Source organism: Mustela nivalis (genome assembly GCF_964662115.1).
Source record: "Mustela nivalis genome assembly, chromosome: 6".
NCBI classification, from domain to species: Eukaryota; Metazoa; Chordata; class Mammalia; order Carnivora; family Mustelidae; genus Mustela; species Mustela nivalis.
The window spans coordinates 62,416,288-62,442,041 of NC_139025.1; the positions used below are offsets into that span (position 1 = coordinate 62,416,288).

General features: G+C 39.5%; 1 protein-coding gene and 1 long non-coding RNA gene across 3 annotated transcripts in view; one reads left to right on the top strand and one right to left on the bottom strand.

The window, feature by feature from the left end:
- The window catches only part of LOC309868254, a 48,679-nt gene extending 42,351 nt beyond the window's left edge, over positions 1–6,328 (bottom strand). Inside the window, exons 1-2 of one of the 2 annotated variants that reach the window (XR_014313599.1) lie at positions 5,893–6,328; positions 3,734–3,819 (exon numbers count right to left, since the gene is read on the bottom strand). This is a non-coding gene — a long non-coding RNA (uncharacterized lncRNA). The remainder of the gene's footprint in view (positions 1–3,733; positions 3,820–5,892) is intronic. The other variant, XR_014313600.1, reaches the window with a different exon arrangement.
- The window catches only part of SNX6 (sorting nexin 6), a 38,697-nt gene continuing 18,249 nt past the window's right edge, over positions 5,307–25,754 (top strand). The window contains exons 1-6 of the mRNA XM_082737839.1: positions 5,307–5,596; positions 5,752–5,799; positions 18,221–18,325; positions 19,105–19,215; positions 21,344–21,465; positions 23,389–23,512. Coding sequence (XP_082593965.1) covers positions 5,348–5,596; positions 5,752–5,799; positions 18,221–18,325; positions 19,105–19,215; positions 21,344–21,465; positions 23,389–23,512 — 759 coding nt within the window. The 5' untranslated portion in view covers positions 5,307–5,347. The remainder of the gene's footprint in view (positions 5,597–5,751; positions 5,800–18,220; positions 18,326–19,104; positions 19,216–21,343; positions 21,466–23,388; positions 23,513–25,754) is intronic.

Sequence of the window (25,754 nt, forward strand, 5' to 3'; positions counted from 1 at the left end):
TAGAAATGATTTAATATAATATATATGCTGCTTTTGTTCTAGGCATGGAGCAAGACTAAACTGTCCTCTATGTCTCTGTCCTTATCAACTCATGTTTAAATCAAAAGAGGGCATCTGGGTGGCTCAGTCATTAAGCATCTGCCTTTAGCTCAGGTCATGATCCCAGGGTCCTGGGATCAAGCCCCACATCAGCCTCCCTGCTCAGGGGGAAGCCTGCGTCTCCCTCTCCCTCTCCCCCTGCTTGTGTTCCCCCTCTCTCTCTTAAATAAATAAATAAAATCTTTAAAAATAAATAAAATAAAATAGGCAAAAGAAAATGTGCTAGACTTCAGTGTAATGGTCTTTGGCTTCTAAAAGGAATTCTTCCAAATAGAATTAGAGGTATGAACATTAATCAATAAATCTGCATGTGCCTTGGGGTCAGGGTTCTGTAGAGATGATGTCACTTTTTCTCTTGGTCCTCAGGCACTATGGTCAAGATTATTTCAGCTGGTCCACGACTGGTACTGATTCCCAGGGCTGAATCCCAGGAAAGTGGGAGTTGATTGTGTTTCTCTAAGAGTAATTTTCATCTCTGGAACATTCACTTTTCCACCTTCATTTTCCTGAGACATGACTCTTTATTTTTTGATCTTCTATATACGGTATCTGTATTGTTTGTTTGCTTATTGATTTATTTAAATAAAGTGTGGTTTATGAACCATAGCTCCCAGTTGGCCATGCAATCACAAGGGTAAACAACCAATACACTTACAACCATTCTGTACCCATGCAACCATTCTGTTTTTCACTTTCAGTACAGAATTCAATGAATACATGAGATATTCAACCCTTATTGTACAATAAGCTTTGTGTTAGATGCTTTTTGCCCAACTGTAGCTAATATAAGTGTTCTGAGCATGTTTAAGGTGGGGTAGGCTAAGCTACGATGTTGAATAGGTTAAGTGTATTACATGAAATTTCAATTATGGTATTTGCAGTTTATGATGGTTTTATCAGGTTGTAACACCATCATAAAGTGAGGAAGATCTGTACTATGCCTAGAGACTCCTTATTTTTTGTTGTGAGATCACATATTTCTGTACTGCTCAGTTTATTCAAATTGATGTTTTCTGTTACTTGCAGGTAAACACACCCTGACTGATATAACTGGAAAAAACAGGGTTCAGCAATCTTTCTGTAGAGAATTTTGTTGTAATATAACTCCCAGGGAGAAGGGAAGAATTAGGACCCAAAGGTTGTCCAAAACAAGAAATGGTCTAGAATTCGAGGAAATGAGGAGTTGATAAAAATACATTTTGGTGAAACTTTCTTTGATGAGAACATGATAAAAGGCATTAAACAGTTTTTTTCTAAATCTAATTAAATAATCATCATTTCAGTTTTTTTAAGTTTTTCTTCTAGAAAAAAAGTTGGTTTTTGTTTGATAAAAATGTTCAAAGCAAATATTTTTTTTATTTTCCCAAAATTTAAAAGTGACTTGTTTATTATTCTCTAAAAGTTTACTTTTCTCTAAAATCTTCCAGTACGTTTGTTTTTGAAACACTATTTAGTATCTACTCCAAACTGTAATATTTTATTTTTAAGTAACTAAATCTATGAAATAATCAGATTGTGAGTGGCGCCTGGGTGGCTCGGTGCGTTAAGCCTCTGCCTTTGGCTCAGGTCATGATCCCACGAGCCCCGAATCGGGCTCTCTATTGGGCGGGGAGCCTGCTTTCTCCTCTCTCTCTCTGCCTGCCTCTCTGCCTACTTGTGATCTCTGTCTCTCAAATAAATAAATAAAGTCTTTAAAAAAAAAAATCAGATTGTGATTCAACACAATATGCTTGTGAAATTTACATAGAAGCAGGTAATTTCACAAAAATCTATTAAAACAAGATGAAAAATTGATTATTTGGCTAAAAGTACTAGGGAAGGAGCTCTTGGCGGGGGAGGGCACAGTCAGTTAAGCAACTAACTCTTGGTTTTAGCTCGGGTCATGACTCAGTCAGGGTTCTGGGATTGAACCCCATGTCAGACTCCACGCTTGGTGTGGGGCTTTCTTGGGATTTTCTCTCCCTCTCTCTCTGCCCCTCCCCCTCATGCTGTGTGTATGTGTGTGTGTGTGTGTGTGTGTGTGTGTCTCTCTCTCTCTCTCTCTCTCTAAAATAAATAAATAAGGGCACCTGGGTGGCTCAGTGGGTTAAGCCGCTGCCTTCGGCTCAGGTCATGATCTCAGAGTCCTGGGATCGAGTCCCGCATCGGGCTCTCTGCTTGGCAGAGAGCCTGCTTCCCTCTCTCTCTCTCTCTGGCTGCCTCTCCGTCTACTTGTGATTTCTCTCTGTCAAATTAATAAATAAAATCTTAAAAAAAAAAAAGTTCAGCAGTCTTTAAAAAATAAATAAATAAATAAATAAATAAATCTTTAAAAAATAATACTAGAGAAGTGGTTCAGTTTTAATATCTTCTCAATTTATTCTGTAAGTACCAGAAAAATCTGTTGTGTGAGCTAATTTTAATCTCTTTTCCTTTGATATTCCTTAAACTCTGCAACTGCCTTTTTTTTTTTTTTAAAGATTTTATTTATTTATTTGACAGACAGAGCTCAAAGGTAGGCAGAGAGGCAGGCAGAGAGAGAGAAGGAAGCAGGCTCCCCGCAGAGTAGAGAGCCTGATGTGGGGCTCAATCCCAGGACCCTGGAATCATGACCTGTGCCGAAGGCAGAGGCTTAACCCACTGAGCCACCCAGGTGCCCCTGTAACTGCCTTTCTGATAGTTGTTAGTATCTGTTACTGATAATTCCTTCTTATCATTTACAAAGTATAGTTGGAGACCTTTACCTAGATAGATAGGCTCAGGTATTAATGAATAACTTCATTATTTCAAGGTTGGGTTCTCTACTCATGTGAATTTTCAGTCACTGATTTTTTTTTTTAAAGATTTTATTTATTTATTTGACAGAGAGAGACACAAGGAGAGAGGGAACACAAGCAGGGGGAGTGGGAAAGGGAGAAGCAGGCTTTCCACAGAGCAGGGAGCCCGAAGTGGGGCTCAATCCCAGGACCTGAGCCAAAGGCAGACGCTTAATGACTGAGCCATCCAGGCGCCCTCAGCCATTGATTTTCTTTTAAGATTTTATGTATTTATTTGACAGAGAGAGATCACAAGTAGACAGAGAGGCAGGCAGAGAGAGAGGGGGAAGCAGGCTCCCCGCCGAGCAGAAAGCCAAATGCAAGGCTTGATTCAAGACTCTGAGACCATGACCCGAGCCAAAGGCAGAGGCTTAACCTACTGAGCCGCCCAGGTGCCCCATCAGCCATTGATTTTAACTGCAGTAATTATTAAATGTCTCTGTTGATAATGTTATTTGGCTACTCTTTTTTTTTTTTTTAAGATTTTATTTATTTATTTCACAGACAGAGATCACAAGTAGGCAGAGAGAGAGAAAGGGAAGCAGGCTCCCCACTGAGCAGAGAGCCTGATGTGGGGCTCAATTCTAGGACCCTGGGATCATGACCTGAGACGAAGGCAGAGGCTTTAACCGGCTAAGCCACCCAGGCGCCTATTGGCTACTCATATTTTAAATCTTGCTTTTAGCTAGTGATTTCTAAGTTTAACATTTGATAATTTGAGTGTTTCTGTACAATGTTTCCAGTCTTGGCTTGAGTCTTGAAACCCTTGGTTAATGATCAGAGACATTTAGGTGGTCCTAGGTGACACTTCTCAATCTTTGTCCATAGGACACACTTACCCTCCTATCAGCTGTATGCAAATCCCATTCATTAACTGTAGCTCCATTCTCTCTTCATCTAGGAAGCAGAGCTCTACAGGCATTACCTTCAATCCAAAAACAAAATAGGAAATATTGGTACTTTTCACCAACAACAAATTACTAGAACATTCCTCCTGACATTTCATCACACTATACTGACACCACATGATGCCTCATAGTCATGAGTTTTTTCCCAGTGGAAAAAAACACTCCTCCAGTAGTTACTACAATGCACTGGAAAACAAGAAACAAAAGACAAAAAATAAAGCCCCGCCCCACCCAAGTGGAGAATAACCCTTGTTTGGGCAGTAACTTAATTTCTCTATGCCTCAGTTCTCCTTACATACAAAATGAAAGCTACAAGAAGTTCTCAAGAAATTATTAATAGTTTAACATTATTTTTGTAAGAGCTTCAATTCAACAAGATAGGACAAAGGGCCTGGCAGAATAGGGAGAGAGTCAAGTGTGGAGTCCTTAAATGCTAGGCAGAGGAGTTGGACCTTAATGTAATAAAAATGTGTAAAGATCATGGACAGGGTTAGCAGCCTTATCATTGATGTCTGTGTCTTAGGAGGAAAACTGGAGGGGCACCTGAGTGGCTCAGTCGGTTAGGCATCTGCCTTCAGCTCAGGTCATGATCCCAGAGTCCTGGGATGGAGCCCCACCATTGGGCTCTCTACTCAGCGGGGAGCCTGTTTCTCTCTCTGCTTGCTGCTCTGCCTGCTTGTGCTCCTCTCTCTCTCTCTCTGTGTCAAATAAAATCTTAGGAAGAAAGAAAGGAAGGAAGGAAGGAAGAAAGAAAGAAAGAGAAAGAACGAACCACTGGTGGCAAGATGTAGAACGAAGGAGATGAAAAGTATCTGCAAGGGTTCAGGCAGATACTGAGGGTAATTGCTGTGGACCGGAGGAGAGGGAGGATTGGGACTAATTTAAGAGATGAGACAATAAATTACAGATGCAACAGAATCTGTTACTAAATGGAGTGAGGAGTGAGGGAGAAGGAAGGATTTGAATAGGACTTGAAGGTTTCTGGTCTGAAAAGTGGAAGCATGCCGATTACCAGTAAGTGACTGGAAGCACAAGGATGGCATGTACATTTGCCCGTGTGTCCGCGTGCGTAAAAGGTGACATGGGGCAAAGGTTAAGGAATGATTTTGTCCCGTCCTTTAAATTGCCTGTGGACACCCATGTGGTGCTGTCCGGCCGGACAGTTAAGAGTAGGTCTGGAGGCGCTCGTTCATAAAAAGGAAAGAAATGCTCTTGTAACGGGAACAGCTCACTTTTATAGTTCTTAACCATTAGCACCCTAAACCCTGAGGTTATTACCTCACCAACCGTAAAAGCTTGATTACAGCTCACTGTTCGAAGGCTCTTAGTTCCCACAATTTCTATAGGCAAAATATTAATTGTGATTAATTATTGTGTGGCATAATACAAAGACTAGGCGATTTATTTGGCTTCCGGAGGACGCTCGTTTGTTTTTTTTTTTTTTTTTTCCGCTGCAGCCCTAAGGGAAAGGAAACTGGACAGCTCCCCAGGTGGCATTCGGCCCCTTCCGGGTCAGAGCCGGCCAGTCGCGACCTGCCCGCAGCCATGTGGGTCTGGGCCTACGGGCCCTTTCCGACTGGGGTGCTCCAACCTCGGGCGGAGGGCCCTGCTTTCCCCCTTCCCACAGCTTACCGCCCCCCGCCCCCCGCGCCAGGGCGGGGCGGGGCAGGCTGCTCCGAGACCCCGCCTCCTCCTGCCGCCACCAGCCCCGCCTCTCCCGCTGCTGCCGGCTCCCTCCGGCCCCGCGGTGCGGTGCGCGCGTGCGCTGGCCCTCGCCTCGGAGCAGCCATGATGGTGGGTGTTCCAGCGGCGCCGAGCCCCGGGCGCGCGGTGGGGGCGGCGGGCGCGGGGCGGGCGCGGGGGCCGCGCCGGCCTAGCACTAATGTCTCCCTTTGTGTCTCCCCAACTCCATCTTTTCCCCTGGTGCGCCGTGTCCGGCGACCCCGCAGGAAGGCCTGGACGACGGCCCCGACTTCCTCTCGGAGGAGGACCGCGGAGTAAGTTCTGCCTTCTTCTCGCTCACGGGACCCTTTCGCCCCCGCCTTGGCCCCTGGGTGTGGTACCAGGAAGGGTCCCCAGTCGCGCGGCACCTTCTCTCCGGCGTCCTCCTTTCGGTTTCCTCGCTGCACCGCGCCCCGCCCTCTTGCAGCCGTTCTTCCCTCGGGGGCGCTCGGTTCTGATTTCCTGGGGACCCACAGCAGCTTTCCTGTCCCCCGCCCCGCCTCAGACCCTCCCTTGGACCTCCTCCCCCGCCCGGCTTGGGGCGCAGGTGGGAAGTGGAAGTGGAGGTCGGAGCTGGATCCTTACCCCCCAGCCCCCGACGCTTTGAGGGGCTATGAAAACCCATTCTGAGACCTTTGTGGTGGCACCCTCAGTTTTCTCCCGTTGTGGACGTCGAACCCGCTGCCTCCCACTTTTCTCACCTTCTAAAACAGAATACAGGCTTTTTGTAAATTACCCGTTTGCAAGGAATTTTACGGTTGCCGAACCTTAACTCTTCTTCATTATCGTACCAGATTTTGCAAAGTGCTGGAAGCTCATGGTGCCTTCACGTTTCTTAATATCCAAAAACGTACATTTTTTTTTTTTTTTTTTTTTTTTTTTTTTTTGCGGAGTTCCCGCGGTGGTGGTTTGAGGCCAGTTGCCTGCCACTTAAGAAAAGGCCTCCAGGCTCTAATTCCTCCCTCCTGTTGTCTCCCCTCTTTTGCCTTGTCTGAAGCTGGGGGAGGGGGGTACGTTGTACAAGTAAGCGCTTGAAAAATATTGATATATGGTGATTGCAGCTCAGCAAGGTTCCTCGGGTCCATCACATTTAACAGCCTGCACTTCAGTTTCCCATTTTGCCTTTACTTATTCATGTTCGGTAATGTGAAAGACACATCAGTTAGTCGATTTTTGGCAGGTGACAAAATATTCTTGTAGGATATTACTGTTTTTTAAATAAAAGATGAGGTAGTTAGTATTAACTGGTGAGCTTTATAAAGTTTTCAGATGGTAAGAAGGATAACGGGGCTGCCTACTTTTATAAATGATGTTTTAATAAATTTCTCAGTTTACACAAAAGCATCATTTAGAATTTGGTGTGTGAAAGCATCATATAGGATTTCTGATTATTTCTAAAAAGTTTAGTTTCTAGTGAGTTTTAAAAAACTGTAGATGTGTATCTATATGTTCTGGCATAAGACAGTAGCATTAGATGGTCACTTAAAAATTACATTTTGGGGTGCACCTGGGTGGCTCAGTGGGTTGAGCCTCTGCCTTCATCTGGGGTCTTGATCTCTGCGTCTTGGGATCAAGCCCTGCACCCTGCTCTCTGCTCAGCAGACAGCCTGCTTCTCTCTCTCTCTCTCTCCCTCCCTCCTTGCCTCTCTGCCTGTGATCTCTCTCTCTGTCAAATAAATAAAGTCTTTGAAAAATTACATTTTGGATTTTAAAATAGGAAAGACAGTAGAGTTGTGTAATAAAAGGAGATTAATTGATTATAGTACAATTAAACTGATTTTTCTAAATATAAAGTAGTTGGCATTCTTTATTTAGATGACTTTGTCTCTAATTTTTATGGTCTACCAGAAAAAGCAAACAGAATTTGCTCTTTTGTAAAATCTGGCTAATGCTCAATAAAAGTATTAATTTTTTGAGTATTTATTTTGATATGAAAAGCAGAGTATTTTCTAGTTAATATTTGCTTTCATTGCCTTACGCCTTTGGTAAGATTTGTTTATAAAACTTGAAGCCCATAATGTAATATATTTAAAAACTTTTTTCATGTATAACAAAATTAGAGGGAAAGAGAGACAAAGAGCGTGCCTTACCAGAAGGAAATGAAAAAACATTACCATGAATTACAAAGCATTTAGGTTGTCATGGTTAATATGTATATATGTCCAGTTCTTCCTTATTTCTTGTCTTGTGGAAATGGGTGAATCATAGTAATAATTATAGGTGGGCACTGTGTTAAGTACTGTATAAGCATTATTTCATTATATTCTCTCATCATCCTTATGAAACTTTTAGTATTCGCCTTTTACAGATAAGAAATCTGAACCTTGGGGAAACTAAGTAAGCGGTGTAAGGTCACACAGCCAATGAGGGGGAGAGGTGGACTTTAAACTAAACCATGTTTCTGATACCAGGGCCAGTATAAGTATTTCTCAAAGTGACCTTGAAACATTTGCTTCAGAATCACCTGGGGTGTTTGGAAAATAAAACAAGTTTCTGGGCCCTGCCCTAGTAAATCAGAATCTCCCGAAGTAGGGAGGACAGATTAATACTTCTTTTTTTAAATCCTGTGTAATTGTCATTTACTACTTTTTCAACAAGCATCCAAGAAGATTCTTTTGTGCACTGAAGTTTGATTACAACTTCATAGTTACTCTGCTGTTTCATCATTCAGGAACAAATATCTGGCCTGTTTAAATTTCCTTATATTGTGTTTGCTCTGATAGAAATAGATTGCCATAATTAGAACTTTTAGACATTGTACTTTTATTTTAGGTTATTGTGTTCAGCCTTTTAAGAAACTTTTGAGAGAGAAAAAGCATGAAGTGTATGTATCAATAGGAAATTTTTTTTTAAGATTATTTATTTATTTTTTTGATGGCATCACAAGTAGAGAAGCAGGCAGACAGAGAAAGGGGGGAAACAGGCTGGAGCCCTATGCAGGACTCTATCCCAGGACCCTGAGATCATGACTCAAGCGGAAGGCTGAGGCTTTAACCCACTGAGCCACCCAGGCGCCCCTCAATAGAAATTTTTTATATAAGTCACAGACTCAAAAATAATGTAAGCATTCCTACAGAGCAACAAGTAAGCAAAATTAAAGTTAATACTTTTAAATACATTCTTAAGCAGCCTTAAATTTTCATCATGATTTTTGGATCAGAAGAGAATCTTACTGCCTTAAAAAAAAATACTGAATTGTGAAAACTTAAAAAGCAGGCTTTAAGAAATACACAATATTGAAAATTACTGGCCACTCTTCAGCCATACCTCTACATAATAGGCCATTTTTCCCCAAAACGAAGGACAGTAACATATTATTTAGTAAACAAATGAGCCCTTTGAACTGGACACAGTTTGCTCAGATGTGCTTGTTAAATAAAAGCAGTAAGTGCCAACACATTGTTGGCAGAATTTGCTTAGCATTTGCTTTTAATTGTAAATAATATGTTTACTGTTTTTAGAATTACTTCAGGTGGAGTAACTACCCCTCTTCTGGATTCCTAGCCTTCCTCCTCCCTCTTTATCTCTCATCTTTGTTATATTATCATTTTCCAGTCACGCAGGCAAGAAACTTCTGAATCCTGTCCTTCATCTCCATATCAGAATAGTCACTGAGGCTAGTTAATTTCTTTTCTTTTTTTTTTTTTTTTTTAAGGTTTATTTGTCACGGAAAGTGCACAAGCAGAGGGAGCGGCAGGCAGAGGGATAGGCAGGCTCCCCGCTGAGCAGGGAGCCTGATGGCTTGGGATCATGACCTGAGCTGAGGGCAGACACTTAACTGACCCAGGTGTCCCCAAGGCCAGTTAATTTCATCTCAGAAATGTTTAGCCCATCTTTAATGAGTAAGGACCCCCTTAATGTCCTTGCTATTTGTTACCTGTCATTAGTCTCTGTATCCTTTCTGTCTACCTTCCAGTCCAGCTTGCCATTAAAGTTTCCTGACTTTAAATGATTAAATCATATAGCCACACTAGTCAAAAGCATTTACCTGGACCCAGTGCTTCTTGCATTAAGGTTCAAACTCCTTAGGCTAGCATTAAACACCGTTCATGACATTTTCAGGCTGGCTTCATTTCTCAGTATTTCTGTCACACTAGACATATTCTAGTCTGCTTGTCATTGCCAGGGTACTTTAATGTCTGCTTTATCCATGCCTATTAATGTGGCAGAGTGTTGTTGTTTTTTTTCTCACCTTTTCTTTTTCCACTTGAAATTTGATTTATCTTTGAAGACTTGGCCACATGTTGACATTTTCTTTGGTACCTGCACAGCATTTAGTTTGAGCATATTCCACATTTATTGATACTTAAGATAAAAATGTGACATCGATTATGTTGGCAGAGGATAAGAAGATGAATGTTGGCAAAGGAAAAAGAGAAAGTTCCTGCCTTAAGACCATCACAGTGTAGTGGCAGACTTATGATAAAGTGCCGTAGAAGTACAAAGGAGGGAGTGTTTGCTTTTGGGAGAAGGGACGTGAAGCCATAATGATAACTGCATACTGACTTAGCATTTACTGTGGGCCAGGTACTTTCCATATACTCACTCAATTCTCAAATCCCTGTTTAGTAGCTGCAACTTTCTAGTTTGGAAAGGAGATCTGAGGTTCAGAGAGATTAAATAACTTGCCCAAGGTTGTAACAGCCAATATGAGCTGAAGTCAGACTCAGGCGGTCTAGCTCCAGGTCTGGCACTCTTTTAACTGCTGTGCTGTTACCTAAATGAGCTAAGCCTTAAATATTGACCAGGAATTTTGTAGGCTCTCATGGAAGGGGAAGGCTTGCCAGCAGAGTGGGTAGCCTGGGTAGGTAATTTGGTTCCACCTGGAGCACTTGTTCTCACAGGAAGCAAGGGTAGATATGGATAGTATAGATCAAGTGTAAATTGCATAATAATTAAGATTCCAGGCAGTGGGAAGTCCTTGGGGATTTTAAGCTGCGAAAGACCTATGCCTAGATGAAAATAGCACTGTAGATTACTCTGATGTAGAGGTTGATTCTTTCTTCCACAAAGCAGAGAAGCCAGTTAACAGGCTGTTGTAATAGTCCAGATGAAAAATGATGAAGGTATAATTAAATCAGAAGGGAGGATGAAGGAAGGGACATAGCAAAGAGATGCTTAGGAGGTAGAATCGGTGGGGTATAGTGACTGTAGAAGTACATGGGCTGGGCAGAGGAGAAGGAGAAAATGAGGAATGCAGGGTGAAAGAACTGAGGTAGATAAAATGTTTGGTTTCATATATGTCGGATTTGAAGTACCTATAAGGTATCTGATCCCTTTCCTGAAAGGGTGAGGATTGTGTCTTTTCACTGCTCTATCCCTAGCTCCTAGGACAGTGGTTTTGCACATTGAAGGCACTCTGGTTTTTTTGTTTGTTTGTTTTGTTTAAGATTTTATTTATTTATTTGACAGAGAGAGTGATCACAAGTAGGCAGAGAGGCAGACAGAGAGAGGGGGAAGCAGGCTCCCTGCTGAGCAGAGAGCCCAATGTGGGGCTTGATTCCAGGACCCTGGGATCATGACCTGAGCTGAAGGCAGAGGCTTTAACCCACTGAGCCATCCAGGCGCCCTGGCACTCCATTGTTTAATAAGCGAGTACTTGTAGGCAGATATGTCTAGTTGGTACTGCGAAAGTATGATTGGGAATTTAAGAGGTTTGAATTGATGATAAATACTTAGGAGTTACAGTCGAGAATGGCTGAGATTGCCCAGTTTAGATAGCACCTGTGGAAACCAACATTTAAGGATTATAGGGAAGAACAGATCGATTGACAGGGCTGAAAGAAGTAGGAGGGATATGAGAGAAGTCCCCAGAAGTTGAGAAAGTTTAAAGGAATTAAAATGATCACTAAGGCAAAAATACTGCAGAGAGGACAAGAAGAGTAAAAAGTTATTGGATTTAAAAATTAGTGTGTGAAGGATTTGTGAAACAGAGTCTAACCTTAACTAGAAGAGCAGTGTATGAGCAGGTCCTAAAGCAGACAGCAAAGTTAAATGCTTGGGTGAACAGATGGACACTGCTTATGAAAAAGTGGAAAAGATGATGAGGTTAGATTTTTTTTTGTAAGAGAGTTTATTGATAGGTCTGAGGGGAAACAGCTGCTAGTGTTGTTTCTTTGGGATGTGGGAAACCAGGTCACTTGTTGAGAGAGGGGTGGAAATTTAGAGGGTTGAAGTAGAAGTTGAGAGTAGTTGCTGAAGGGAATCAGAAGGGGAGCTGAGCAGGTCTATTCAAGAATGCTGAGTGGTATTAAGAGCCGATGCAAATCGAAGACCATTAATTTTGTAGTAGACCAGTATAAACAATTGTGACTTTTTTCTGTAGCCATACCAGCAGCTCAGAAAGCAAAGGCGATTGTTGAATTGCTCCTGAGTGTGGGAATTTGTAAGCCAGCTATGGCAAAAAGAGCAATGAGAGTTGACAGGACCAGTAAGAAAGATAGTGGAGTGACGTATCATGCAGTAGTGTGGAAGAGGAGAGAAGCAGAGAGGGTAACACACTGCAGACGCATAGAAGGTCACAGACTGGGAGATACTGATAAGGTTAAATTGTGCACAGGGTACAGTCTGTGAGGAAGAAGAATGGGAAGTACTTCTTTTGGTTTTATTACATAGTTGATTGTCTCCCTCACTACCAGTTTCTTGAAGGCACAGCTTTTTGTTCACCTTACGTGCTCCACAGTACCTGAGATAGCTGTTTGAAATATATTAAAATGAGGTGAAAAATTGATTGTTTGGTTAAAAGTACTAGGGAAGGGGTTTCTAGGTGGCACAGTTGGTTAAGCATCCGGCTCTTGGTTCTGGTCATGATCTCAGAGTCCTGAGATCTAGCCCCCGTTGGGCTCCACACTTGGTGAGGTGTCTGCCCTACCCCTCACTCATGCTCTCTCCCTCTCTCAGATAAGTGGATAAATCTTTTTTTTTTTTTTTTTTTTTTTTTTAAGTTTATTAAAGAGACGCTTTGGGGGCTCAGTCAGTTAAGCAATTGCCTTTGGCTCAGGTCTTAATCCCAGGGTCCTGGGATTGAGTCTCACATCAGACTCCTTGCTCAGCGGGGAACCTGCTTGTGCTCTCTCTTGGGTGCCTGCACGTGCTCTCTTTCTCTCCCTGATAGATAGATAGATAGATAGATAGATAGATAAAATGGTAAAATCTCTTTAAAAGTTTATTAAATAAATGCATATTAGTATATTGTCTATAGAGTAAAGTGTTATATTTGTACTACCAGTAGTATTAACTGTGACTTGGAGGGAATACAGGCGTGAACACCGTTAGTACTACTCTAGTAATAACCTAGTAATGTTTTATTGTGTCTGGAACGGTATGTGAGAGGAAATCTGGTTGCAAATGCCAGTTACTGCTTTCTCTAGCTACACTCAGCAGCTCAAAGTGTAAAAGCAGAGAGTTGATGGTTGGGTTAATAACAATTACGGGAATTTGCAAGCTGGGTATGGCAAAAGAGCAGTGGGAGTGTGACACCAGAAAGGCTTTGGATGGGGCTCCTGGAGGGTTCAAGGCAGCCTGGCTTTTTATTTCAGGTCAGGTCATGTTCTGAGGGTCCTAAGATCCAGCCCTGCCTTGTGCCCTGCACTCAGTGGGGAGTCTGCTTCTCTTCCTTTCCCTCTGCCCCCTTGTGCGCATATGCTCGCTCTCTCTAAAGTAAATTAATACATCTTAATAAAAAAATCTTAAAAAAGGCGTTGGAGTGACATATCATGTAACTCTAGTAATGTTTTGTTGTTTCTGGTATATGAGAGGAAATCTGGTTTCACACACCAGTGTCCAGAAAATGTATATATAATCAACCATGGATTTGACTGCTCAGTATAAGGCATAAAATAATAATAGAAATGATGTTTTACAGGACTTTCAAAATCATATCTGGGCTAGGAGTTAAACAGATTTAAAATTTGGCCTGAATTAGTGAGACTAATGGAATTTACTTCTGTCTGTCTCAGAGGTTTTCCATTGATTGTACTATAATTACATTTTCTTAGCCCAGTTATGTTTACCAACCTTTCTTTCTACTTTCCATTCAACATGTAGCTATTGAAGTCTGCCACTGGGAATATAGCAATGAACAAAACAAAAATCTGTGTCCTCACAAAATTGGCATTCTAGTTAGGGAGGACTATTAAAAAAATAAAATATAGGGGCGCCTGGGTGGCTCAGTGGGTTAAAGCCTCTGCCTTTGGCTCAGGTCATGATCCCAGGGTCCTGGGATTGAGCCCCACATCAGGTTCTCTGCTCAGCAGGGAGCCTGCTCCCCCCTCTCTGTGCCTGCCTCTCTGCCTACTTGTGATCTCTGTCAAATAAATAAATAAAACCTTTAAAAATATATATAGAGAGAGTAGATGGTAAACAAGTGACATAAAAAAAAAGGAGGAAGTAGAAGGGAGTTGAGCTATAGTCTGACAGGAAAGGCCTTCCTGAGAAGGTGACGTTTTGGTAAATACTTGAAGGAAATGAAGGAGTGATTACTGCAGATAGATATTTGGTGGCAGAATATTCCAGGTAGAGGTAACAGTAAGTGCAAAGACTCCTGAGGTGGCAGCATGCCCCAATATTAAAGGAACGACAAGGAAGACATGTGGCAGGTTTACAGTGAGCCAGAGGAATAGTAGATTAGCCTGAGAGATGATGTCAGATAGAGATTTTGTATTGCCTGGGAGACCCCTATAAGGACTTTGGCTTTTCTCCAAGTGGGGACCCCTTAGGTTTTGAGCAGAGGAATGATATTTATGTTTAATGTTTAATGGGATCTTCTGGTAGCTCTGTAAGGAATAGAATAAGGTAAGGGTAGAAGCAAGACACCAGTTGGCTGTTGCAATAGTTATTTTCATTTTCTTCATCCATCCACTCATGTGTCTACATTTGCTTTTCTGGCAAAAGATGGAACTAATTTTTTAGGAATGTCCTAGGGTACATACTTTATAGTAAATGAGTCAGTATAGTAAATTAGTAGTGAATGTCTTCTTTACTAAATAAGTATTTATGGAAAATTAATCAAAAGGGCATTGTCTTTAAATTATCTTTCTTATTTTATTTTTTAGATTTTATTGAGAGAGCACAAAGGGAGGGCAGTGCAGAGGGACAAGCAGACTCCCTGCTTGGCAGCTCATTGTGGAGCCCGTCACTGACACTCAATCCCAGGACTCTGGGATCATGACCTGAGCCAAAGTCAGATGCTTAACCAACTAGGCGCCCCTAAATTATCTTTCTAATGATATATATTTATGTTGTTTAATCTGTTTTCCCTGCCAAGTCTTTCTCTTGGCCTTGACACAGTGTTTAAAGAATTAAACCAGTGAATGTCATCTAATGAGAATTTCCTCACACCGACCTCACTAATTTCCGACAGTTAATTAAATGTTGATGAATCACAAGTTGTTTGCTTTCATTTTCCCTTAATAAAAACTCTCTAATATTAACTTTAGAGAAAGAAGAAAATAGCCTGAAAAATCCTGTGTGCATTTTATGTAATTATAAATTTATAATATAATACTTTATAATATAATACTTTATAAATTTATAATATAATACTTTATCAAATCTGTGTAACACCAAGAAAAAAAGTATTTCTAGTTAAACTGAAATTTGTTTTCAGTTGCAAGGCATTCCTGTTTCAAGTGTTAAAATGCGTAAAATACGCATCTAGAATTGATAAAATACAGCAGATTAGCTTTCAGTGGAAATTTTGTATTTATGTGGGGGATGATTTCATTTTGTTGGCTGGCTTTTCCATTATACATCTTAGTTATTAGAAAACAGAACTTTAAAAAAAAAAAATCCTAATGTGTGTGAAGCAAATCTTATTGCCAAACAAAATAATTCCTTTATATGTCCTTTTCTCTGTAATCTCAGGAAATGGAAAAAAAAAAAATGAGGTATGAAGTGTATATCATACTGACTGTAGAAAAATGCAATATCAGGATGAACACTTCAGCTGATATTTTGAATTTACTATGAAATATAAATTAAAGGAGTCACAGTCTCACCATCAGCATTTTGCTATGACTGCCTTTATGATTCAGGCACTTTTCCTGAGATCAATTCTAGAAGATAGCTGCTAAAAGAATGAAAAAGACAAATGATAAATCGGATTAATGGCCATAAAGGCAATATGTGAATGGCTACCAGCTTTAATAACACATATAAAAGATAATTTACAGAAGAGGTGGAAAGCAAAGAAGTAGAAACGTCAAAGGAAGGAACTCCTGGAGATAATTGTGGTTATGATCACAGGGATATTTGTGCTCACTCACGCCCTCTCTCTCTCTCTGACAAGTAAATCTTTTAAAAAAAAAGGTGAAATGTCATTGACTAGGTGAGATTCCCAAAATAAGTCCCGGGTTTAACTACAGTATTTGAAGTAAGCTAGGTAGTTAATTAGACTTTAAATAATTTTATATCTTTGCTGCTAAGACTTCATTTTTATCTTGTAGTGTGTTTGATTTTTTTAAATAAGACTCCAAAGTAGCCAAACATTTTAGAATGTATATTTGTTTAAAGGGAAGAAAAATTGATGAAATTTAAGAATTATAAATAGAATTAATGATAAGTATTGTAAAGTAGAGGGGCATCTGGCTGGCTCAGTGGGTGGAGCATATGACTTAATCTCTGGGTTGTGGGTTTCAGCCCCACATTGGGTATAGAGTTTATTTAGTTATTTTTTTTTTAAAGAATTATAAGTAGAGAAGTCTTCTAATAGACACGTAAATGAAAGCACTAAATTTACAACATATTTAATTCTTTGAACATAATAAAGCTTGTAGAGTAAAATGTGAATTTAATGCATATCACAGGCAGTAGTTGAGTATTTATGTTACCATTTTTCTTAGCGCTTTACATATGTAGTATCTTTAATTGTATTTAATAGTTTCACAGTTTATTCCTGTATTAAGCAGTAGAATTTTTAGCCAATATTTTTTTAATTATTTTTCTTGTTCTAAAAGGTAGATACTTGGTGCCTGGGTGGCTCAGTCAGTTAAGCATCTGCCTTTGGCTCAGGTCATTGCCCTGGAGCCTTGGGATCAAGCCCTGCATCAGGCTCCCTGCTCAGCGGGAAGTCTGTTTCTCCCTCTCCCCTTTACCCCGCTTTCATGCTCTCTCTCTCTGTCTCACAAATAGATAAATAAAATCTTTGGAAAAAAAAAAAAAAGAAAAGGAGGGGCACATGGGTGGCTCAGTCAGTTAAGCGGCTGCCTTTCACTTGGGTCGTGATCCCAGACTCCTGGAATCAACTCCCACTTTGGGCTCCCTGCTCTGTGGAAAGCATGCCTCTCCCTCTCCCACTTTCCTGCTTGTGTTTCCTTTCTCGCTGTGTCTCTCTCTGTCAAATAAATAAAATCTTTTAAAAGAAAAAAGGTAGATACTTTCCTTACTTTTAGAACACTTGAACTTTAATGGACCATCTTCTCGGAAGATAGTTAATTTTATGGTTTGGTTTTTTGTTGGTTTTTTTTTCCTTTTTTTTTTTTTAAGATTTATTTATTTATTTATTTGACAGAGAGAGAGAGAGAGAGAGAGAGAGAGATCACAAGTAGGCAGAGAGGCAGGCAGAGAGAGAGGAAGGGAAGCAGTCTCCCTGCTGAGCAGAGAGCCGATGTGGGACTCGATCCCAGGACCCTGAGATCATGACCTGAGCCGAAGGCAGAGGCTTAACCCACTGAGCTACCCAGGCGCCCCTTGTTTTTTTTTTTTTTTCCAAACAAAAGGTCTCACGTATTTATTATTGAACCAACCAACTGGTGCAGAAGCATAGTAACAGAAGAATCCTTTCCCTGATAAAACATGTCTATTGCTCAGGTAGTAGTGATGTTACAGAGTGGTAGGATATGAATTTGTGACCATGCAGCATAGATATGTGTGCCATCCCATGTGCTGCTGCTTATAGACCAGCTTGGTTCTTCTCCAGTGCCTCTTGAAGATGTACCTAATTTTGTTACCAGTTTTCATCTGAATCCACTGGGGAATGGGACAGTTCTGCTTTTGTTTCTTTGCCAGAAATTGCTTGATGGGCCTTGTGAGAAGATCCAAATCAGAGTATTAATGTGCAGAGATGGGATTCAAACCCAGGCTATCCAAGCTCCTAGGTTAGGGTGACTTCTAGACTTTCTGCGGTAGTCCATCGTGAGGAATAGTTAACCACACATACCATGATGGCAGAGAGTAAGTTAGAGAAAAAATAGTTTACTTTTTGAGTGAAATTAAAATGAATCATGGTTAGCACATCGACTCATACAAAGTATAGTTGAATGGTATAGAATGAAAATTGATTAAGATAATAACATAGCCAGGGCACCTGGGTGGCTCAGTCATTAAGTGTCTGCCTTTGGCTCGGGTCATGATCCCAGGGTCCTGGGATGGAGCCCTGCATTGGGCTCCTGCTCAGCTGGAAGCCTGCTTCTCCCTCTCCCACTACCCTCCCCCCCCCCGCCCCCCGCCTTGTGTTCCCTCTTGCTGTGTCTCTCTCTGTCAAATACTAAATAAAATCTTTTAAAAAAAAGGTAGTAACATACCCAAAGCACCTGCCTCCCAAAATATATATGAGGTTTAAATGAACTTGATAACCTTTTAGATTTAAGATTCTTTTGTTATTTTTGTTCTGTTTTTGCATTGTCTTAATGTCTGAGAAAATAATGAAATTCTGTATAAGCCCACAGAACTTTTCATTAAAGTATTATCTTTTTCTAGCTTAAAGCAATAAATGTAGATCTTCAGAGTGATGCTGCTCTGCAAGTGGACATTTCTGATGCTCTTAGTGAAAGAGATAAAGTAAAATTCACTGTTCACACAAAGGTAAATGTGATTTTGAACATGTATTATTTCAGCTATTTATTGTGCAAATGTTACATATGTAGTAATATATTGACTGGAACCTTGGTTTTGAACATAATTAGAAACCATATTTTAGTTTATAATTCACTGCTTTTAACAGTTTTAGTGAATGTATTTGTTTTAATGTACATTTTAAAGATTAACATTTAAGAATCACAGAACCTAGATGTAATGCACATTTAATTTTCTCTAGACTTACTAACATGTTTCACTATTCTTGTTTTCAGTTTTGTTTTTTCAGTTAATTATATTACTGTCTTACCGAGCACCTGGGTGGCACAGGTGGTTAAGCCTCCTACTCCTGATTTTAGCTCAGGTCATGGTCGCAGGCTTGGCCCTCTCCCCCCAGCAACCCTCCTCTCTCTCTCTCAAATAAATAAATAAAATCTTTAAAATTAAGTAAATAAATTACTGCCTTACAAAATATTTTCTTCTTGGATTTTAGTTCTCAGACACATTTTCAGATTGTAGATTTATTTTCCTTTGAGTAGTTGAGTTTGATATATATTAATAACCTTTAAGTAATGGTGGCAGTACAATATAATAAGAGGCTGTCAACTTACTTTTTCAAAGTTGCCAGGATAATTTCTTCTGGGTGTCTCAGAGTTTTCATTATAGATTGTAAAAGTACTGATAATCATTTATGTAAGACTGATTTAAGAAAATAAGATTAAAAGTGTTTATTAAAAGCCTTTTAGTATAATTTTGATTTTTCTTCAAGAAAATCTCTATCTTTGCAGAGCTCATTGCCAAATTTTAAACAAAATGAGTTTTCTGTTGTTCGACAACATGAGGAATTTATCTGGCTTCATGATTCCTTCATTGAAAATGAAGACTATGCGGGTTACATTGTAAGTGTTGGGGTTCCATTTTAATCCCATTTTCTAGGTGCTTTTTAGATACCTTGTTATGTGTTAAATTTTGTTTAGCATTTTAGTGAACTGGTGTGGTTTTTAAAAATTGTCAGTTGCAAAACACAATGGACTACCACCTTTTATCCTGAATTGTCTAGTTTAAGAGTGTGAAGATAATGGATATCTTATGCTCCTTCATTTAAACTTAAATTCTTATTGTTTATTGGAATTGAAACAGGCTTTTCCTAGAGATTAATGAGGGGGATATTATAAACCATACTGGTCTTGAACCCTTAGGTAGACAGATATTTAGGGTTGGAGGGTCCCTTAAGAGGTTATTTAGGTATCCATCAGGACCTGACCACACTTAGATTCCTGAAACTTAGTTTCATTTCATCTTGAAATCATCCTGATCTGATTCTGTTTCCATCCTTGTGGCCACTCCTTCTCAGTCATTTGCTCTTTCTTTCTATGACTCAGAATTTGGGGACAACTGGCAGTGCATTCTCTCTCTCTTTTTTTTTTTCCTTTTACAAAAACTACCAGTTTTTATAAAGGATAAACTCAGAACAGCCAAAAGAAAGATGCATAGGACAAGGTACAGGGAGAGGGGGTTGGTGCAAAACTCTCATGTTCTGCAGGTCTACTACCTTCCACCTTTCCAGCATGTCAGTGTCTTCACCAACCTGGAAGCTCCTTTTTTTGCATCTTATTTCCACCTTTTCACCCTCATCTTGTCTGATGGGATTTTCTTACTACCATATCCTTCTACAGGCTAAACACTCCTCAAAGAGTAAGACCATGTTTTCTTTCGGGCGCTTGGGTGGTTGAGTTGGTTAAGCGCCTGCCTTCAGCTCAGGTCGTGACCCCAGAATCCTGGGATCAAGTCCTGCATCAGGCTCCCTGCTCATCAGGGAGTCTGCTTCTCCCTCTGCCTGCAGCTTCCCCTGCTTGTGCTTGCTCACTCTTTCCACTCTCTCTGACAAATAAATAAAATCTTAAAAAAAGAAAAAAGAAAAGATCATGTCTTATTTATCTTTATATGCATATTGTTCAGCATCATTCCTGGCACACAGTAGATGGGGTATATGTGTGCTCAGCTGTTCTTGATACTTCTTTCCCTGTTGCTTTCCTCAAGCATAACCCTTTTCTTGTATTCATTCTGTAGCTTTCCCCTACTTACCTGTTCTTCCTCTTACCTTCTTGCTTTCTTGACTTCCGTCATTTCCCCTAAACACTTCTTACTTGTAGGCCATTCCTCTTAAGGGTACACTTTCTCTTTATTATACCTTTGAATGATACGGCTCTTCTAGATCTTACATTTTTATTTAAGGTAAGTGTTTACTTACCTACTGTGAGTAAATAGAATGATGTTAGTCATTAATCCCTTGGTTTTAAGTCCGTACTTTTTGTTTCTGATCCACTCCTCCAGTTCAGGAACCCTTTTTAACATTCCTTGCTGGATCCTACTGTTGGGATTCATGAATTTTAGAAACAGAATAGCATAAAGCTACTATAAATTCCTTAATTTTAAAAAATATTTGTATTTAATCGAACCATTTACTTCATTCTGAAAAATGGTATGCATCTTCTTTTAGTATATAGTCAGAGCTTAATGTGCATATAATTTGAGGACTCATAAGTTGCCACATAGAAATCTGCAGATTAAAGTATGGGAACCAGTGTTCTAATAGTAGAAAATAGTGCTCTGCTGTTGGCACAAAGGACCTAATCAAATTCTCTACCCTGAATTGATATATTTCTGGTGTTGTGTTCATTCAGGATGTCTTTAGCTCTCCCAGATTCAGTCTTTTATGGTGGCAGCAGTACAGCTGCTGTGAAAAAGAAAATAGTCTTTAAATGAGTGATTTGGGGCACCTGTGTAGTTCAGTGGGTTAAGCCGCTGCCTTCGGCTCAGGTCATAATCTCAGGGTCCTGGGATCGAGTCCTGCATCGGGCTCTGCTCAGCAGGGAGCCTGCTTCCATCTCTCTCTCTCTCTCTCTGCCTGCCTCTCCATCTACTTGTGATCTCTCTCTATCAAATAAATAAATAAAATCTTTTTTTAAAAAATAATAAATAAATAAATAAATAAATAAATAAATAAGTGACTTGGTTCTCTTACAGATCCCACCAGCACCACCAAGACCTGATTTTGATGCTTCAAGGGAAAAACTTCAGAAGCTGGGAGAAGGCGAAGGGTCCATGACAAAGGAAGAGTTCACAAAGATGAAACAGGAACTGGAAGCGTATGTGATTTTTCTTACTGCTTTGTTAATTGTGCTTATTTTAATGCCTTTTTCTGTGCTCTCTGATATCCCATCCTTTTAATCATTTCACCACAGTGACCCTTTCTGAAAGATGCAGGTTTAAGCCAAACAACCAGTTTTAATGATCATGATCAGAGCCTACAGGAAAATTATGGAATAATTGTCTGCATTGTTAAATTCTTTAAATTAATGTTTTAAATAGACTCTGAAAATTGAAAACAGAGGATCCAAAACCTTATTAAAAAATAATACAAAGGGAAATACGACTTTTTAAAAACAGAGCGTAACTTGTTTTGTTTTTTAATTACAAGGTCTTTGTCATTGCCAAACTGGTTTTCTTTTTTCGATATGTGCATACTACCCAAACTTCTGTTTCTCATAGAAATATGCACTGTGCAACTCTGCATATATTCTGTTTTATTTTTTAAAAAATATGTGTGTGTGCGTGTGTGTATGTATAATTTTTGCCCTCTTTTTCTCTGCCTCTGGCTTCTGAGGAGGAAGAAGAATAGGAGCAAAGTAACAAGAGAATAGTTTTAAAATGTTTTTTGTTGAATGATTATTGGTTTCACATACACTGGAAATGTATTAAATCCTTGAAAAAATTTGAGATAGTTTCTATTTTATTTTTAGCATACTTGCTAAAAATACCAAATCTTTCCTCTTTTATTAGACATTTGAAATAATTTTAGATTTGCATTGTACTGTTTTTCTGTATTTTGGGAGCTATACAAGGAAATATTTTCCTTGCATCATCATCACTTTCATCACTCTTTTTCTAGTCATTTCTCCTCTTCATGCATTTCCTTTTCTCCTCTTCCACTTAGTTTCAGCTTTTAAGCATATATCCCCTTGGCCACTAGCCTCCTTTTCAGAATGCTAAACTCATTTGACAGGATAAATTAGCAAAGTAGATCTTTTTTGTCAAAGTGTAAGGTGCCAGGTATTTTAAGACTTTTGTCTATGCTGGGTGCAAGCAATAGTCTGAGAGCAGACAGAGATCTATACTTTTATAGTTATAAGACTGAAAACTGGAAATTAGCAGAGCACATTAATATTAAAGAATCTGTGGTTTTCCAGTGGCCCTGATCATGATTCTTTTGTGGTCTGGTTAGGGGTTGGATAACAGAGAACCTTGGGTTTATCCTACTGCTACCTCCATCCTCTGCATCCTTCTTTTTTGTCTTCACTGAATGACTACCCTCACAGAGATCAAACTTCTCCCAACATTGGTCCTGCTGGTTTGCTGGTATGTAAATTTTATCCTCCTTGCACGTAGTTGAAGCAACAATATTGGGCCTTTGCCTTGAGTGTTTCTTTTTTTCAAACTGACATGTATTACTATATGATCGCTGTGATTCATTGATAATAAAATATTTTAAGTACAGTTTTTCAATGTAATGACAAAATTAGTCTCTCTGTGGTATGCTTTTTTTCTTGTGTGTTTGGGTCATTATAGATGAAAATAATTATTAATGTCAAAAATGTGTACTGAGGTTTGGGTTTTATTTTTTGTATACAAGTGTTTAAATGCAGTAATTATCTAGAAACTGAGTTAAAAAGATTGTATCAAATAATTTGTAGTATACTTTCTCTGGAGCTGAAAACAAATCCCTCTGTAGTTACCTTTAACATCAACTTGCATAGGAAGAAAGGTTCATAAAACCTAAAAATATTAACATTTAAATATAATAAATACTATTAACTAGCATGAAGCCTTTTCAGAGCTGGGTTTTACATATTTTATTAACAGTTCAACTAAAATCTTCGTTTATGTGGATTTTATCTCTATATCTTTAATTTTGCATTCAGTATAATTCAGAGTATTTGTTGAAAAACTTGTTATAGACGATTTCCTAGTTGATGCAGTGTTTTACCTTTAATTTTGTGTATTGTTTCTAGTGAGTATTTGGCAATATTCAAGAAGACTGTTGCAATGCATGAAGTGTTCCTATGTCGTGTGGCAGCACATCCTATTTTGAGAAAAGATTTAAATTTTCATGTCTTCTTGGAATATAATCAAGATGTAAGTATTGATTAAATTTAGTGATCAAGGTTTATTTTTAGAGTTACTGGAAAAGGCAAGAATAGATGAACTCTTTTTGTAACATTATTATATTTCAAAGCAGTTCATTTAAATGATACTTTTGTAGTGATAATACAGTATTTCAGTAGAACTTGAGTAGATTAATTGAAGAAATGGGGGTAATTCATGTTACTACTTGGGATGTTGATTTTTCATCCTGAAATTGTGAACTTCTTAAGAAACAGGGTTATCAATTTGATTGTTTATTAAATTTGAGTTTGGAGTCCTCTGAAGCCCTGTGAAGAATCCCAGCCAGCTGTTAAAGCTAAAGAATTCCAGGTTACATTAGGATTAATCATTGACTTTTGATCCGTTTAACTGACCTTCTTCAGTGTGATTGCTCCTAATCTTTCTTCCCTCTCTGTGTGAAAACTGTTACAGTGCAAATAGAAAAAAATTGATGCAATTGAGCTTTAAAGATTTCTTCATTTGCAGTACTGGCAAAAGAATTTTAATGGATGGGTGGTAGAGATATTGGGATTTATATTTGGATGACAAGATTAACTCATAATTTTAGCAAAAAACAAGTGTAGCATAGTGCTAGTTTGCTTAGAAGTCAACATCAAGATCAAAGAGTTTTGTATATATAAATTTGTCTTTCTGGTTTGGTTTTAGTTGACATGACCATGACAATAAAATGTCCTAAGTCTAGCAGTAGAGAGAACACATTTTTTAAAAGAGTATGAAGTACCTCAAGATCACAGAAATAGGAGCACCTGGGTGGCTCAGTGTTAAGTGGCTGCCTTTGGCTCAGGTCCTGATCCCAGGGTCTTGGGATCAAGCCCTGCGTCAGGCTTTCTGTTCAGCAGGAAGCCTGCTTTTCCCTCTCCCACTACCCTTGCTGTGTTCCCGCTCTTGCTGTCTCTCTCTCTCTCTCTCTCTCTCTGTCAAATATATAAATTAAAAATCTTTAAAAAAAGAAAAAAAATCACAGAAGCATAGCACTTAAACATGGGTACTTTCACAAGCATAAATGTGGTGATACTGGTATGTGGTCATTTGTAACTAGGAATTATAAAGAATGCTGGCTATATCGTGATTATAAGGGAAAACAATTTGTGAGTAGGGTTGCCAAAGTGATATAGATGCTATCATCAATCTTTTACCATTATGTGTCTGTTTTTCCTCAACCTTATTCGTGGCTGGGCCAAAACCTTAATAATAATTGGTAGAGCACCTTAGGTATACTGGCATAGTATTGTCAGCTCAAGGCCGCTCATGCTAGAGAGGAGCCTCATGCTCCACACACTCTGTCCCATCGCCAAATCCCTTAGTGCTATCTGAAATTCTGTATCTTTTTTTTTTCTTTTTTAAGATTTATTTATATTAGAGAGAGAGCAGATGCATGAGTAGGGAGTAGAGAGGGGCAGAGGAAGAGGGAGAGAATCTGAAGCAGATCTTGTCATGGGGTTTGATCCCAGGACCCTGAGATCACAACCTGAGCCAAAATCAAGAGCTGGACGCTTAACTGACTGAGCTACCCTCATGCCCATATATATCTGTATTTTTTAAATTTTTGTATTTATTATTTGTCTTCTGCTACTAAAATATAGGCTCTCTGGAAGTAAGGCTTTTATTTTTCACCACTGCATCCTGAGCACTTCAGAGCAGTGGCTGACAGTTAAGATATAATAAAATAAGTATTTGTTAAAATGATAAGTGAATGAAGTGTGCCTGGGTGGCTCAGTCGGTTAAGCATCTGCCTTCTGCTTCTGTTACGATTCCATCGTCCTAGGATCAAGTCGTGGCGTCTGGCTTCCTGCTCAGTGGGGAGTCTGCTTCTCCCTCTTCCTCTGCCACTCCCCCGTTTGTGCTCTCTCTCGCTCTCTCTCAAATAATAAAATCTTTTTTAAAAAAAAGGTACATGAATGAGGGGTGCCTGGGTTGCTCAGTGGGTTAAGCCTCTGCCTTCGGTTCAAGTCATGATCTCAGGGTCCTGGGATCAAGCCCCGCATTGGGCTCTTTGCTCAGCGGAGAGCCTGCTTCCCTCTCTGTCTCTCCACCTGCCTCTCTGCCTACTTGTGATCTCTGTCTGTCAAATGAATAAATAAAATCTTAAAAAAAAAAAAAGACAAGTTAATTATTATTAATTGTTTAGATCAACTTTATAAATAGCCTTCAGAGGGGCGCCTGGGTTGCTCAGTGGGTTAAGCCTCTGCCTTCGGTTCAGGTAATGATCCCA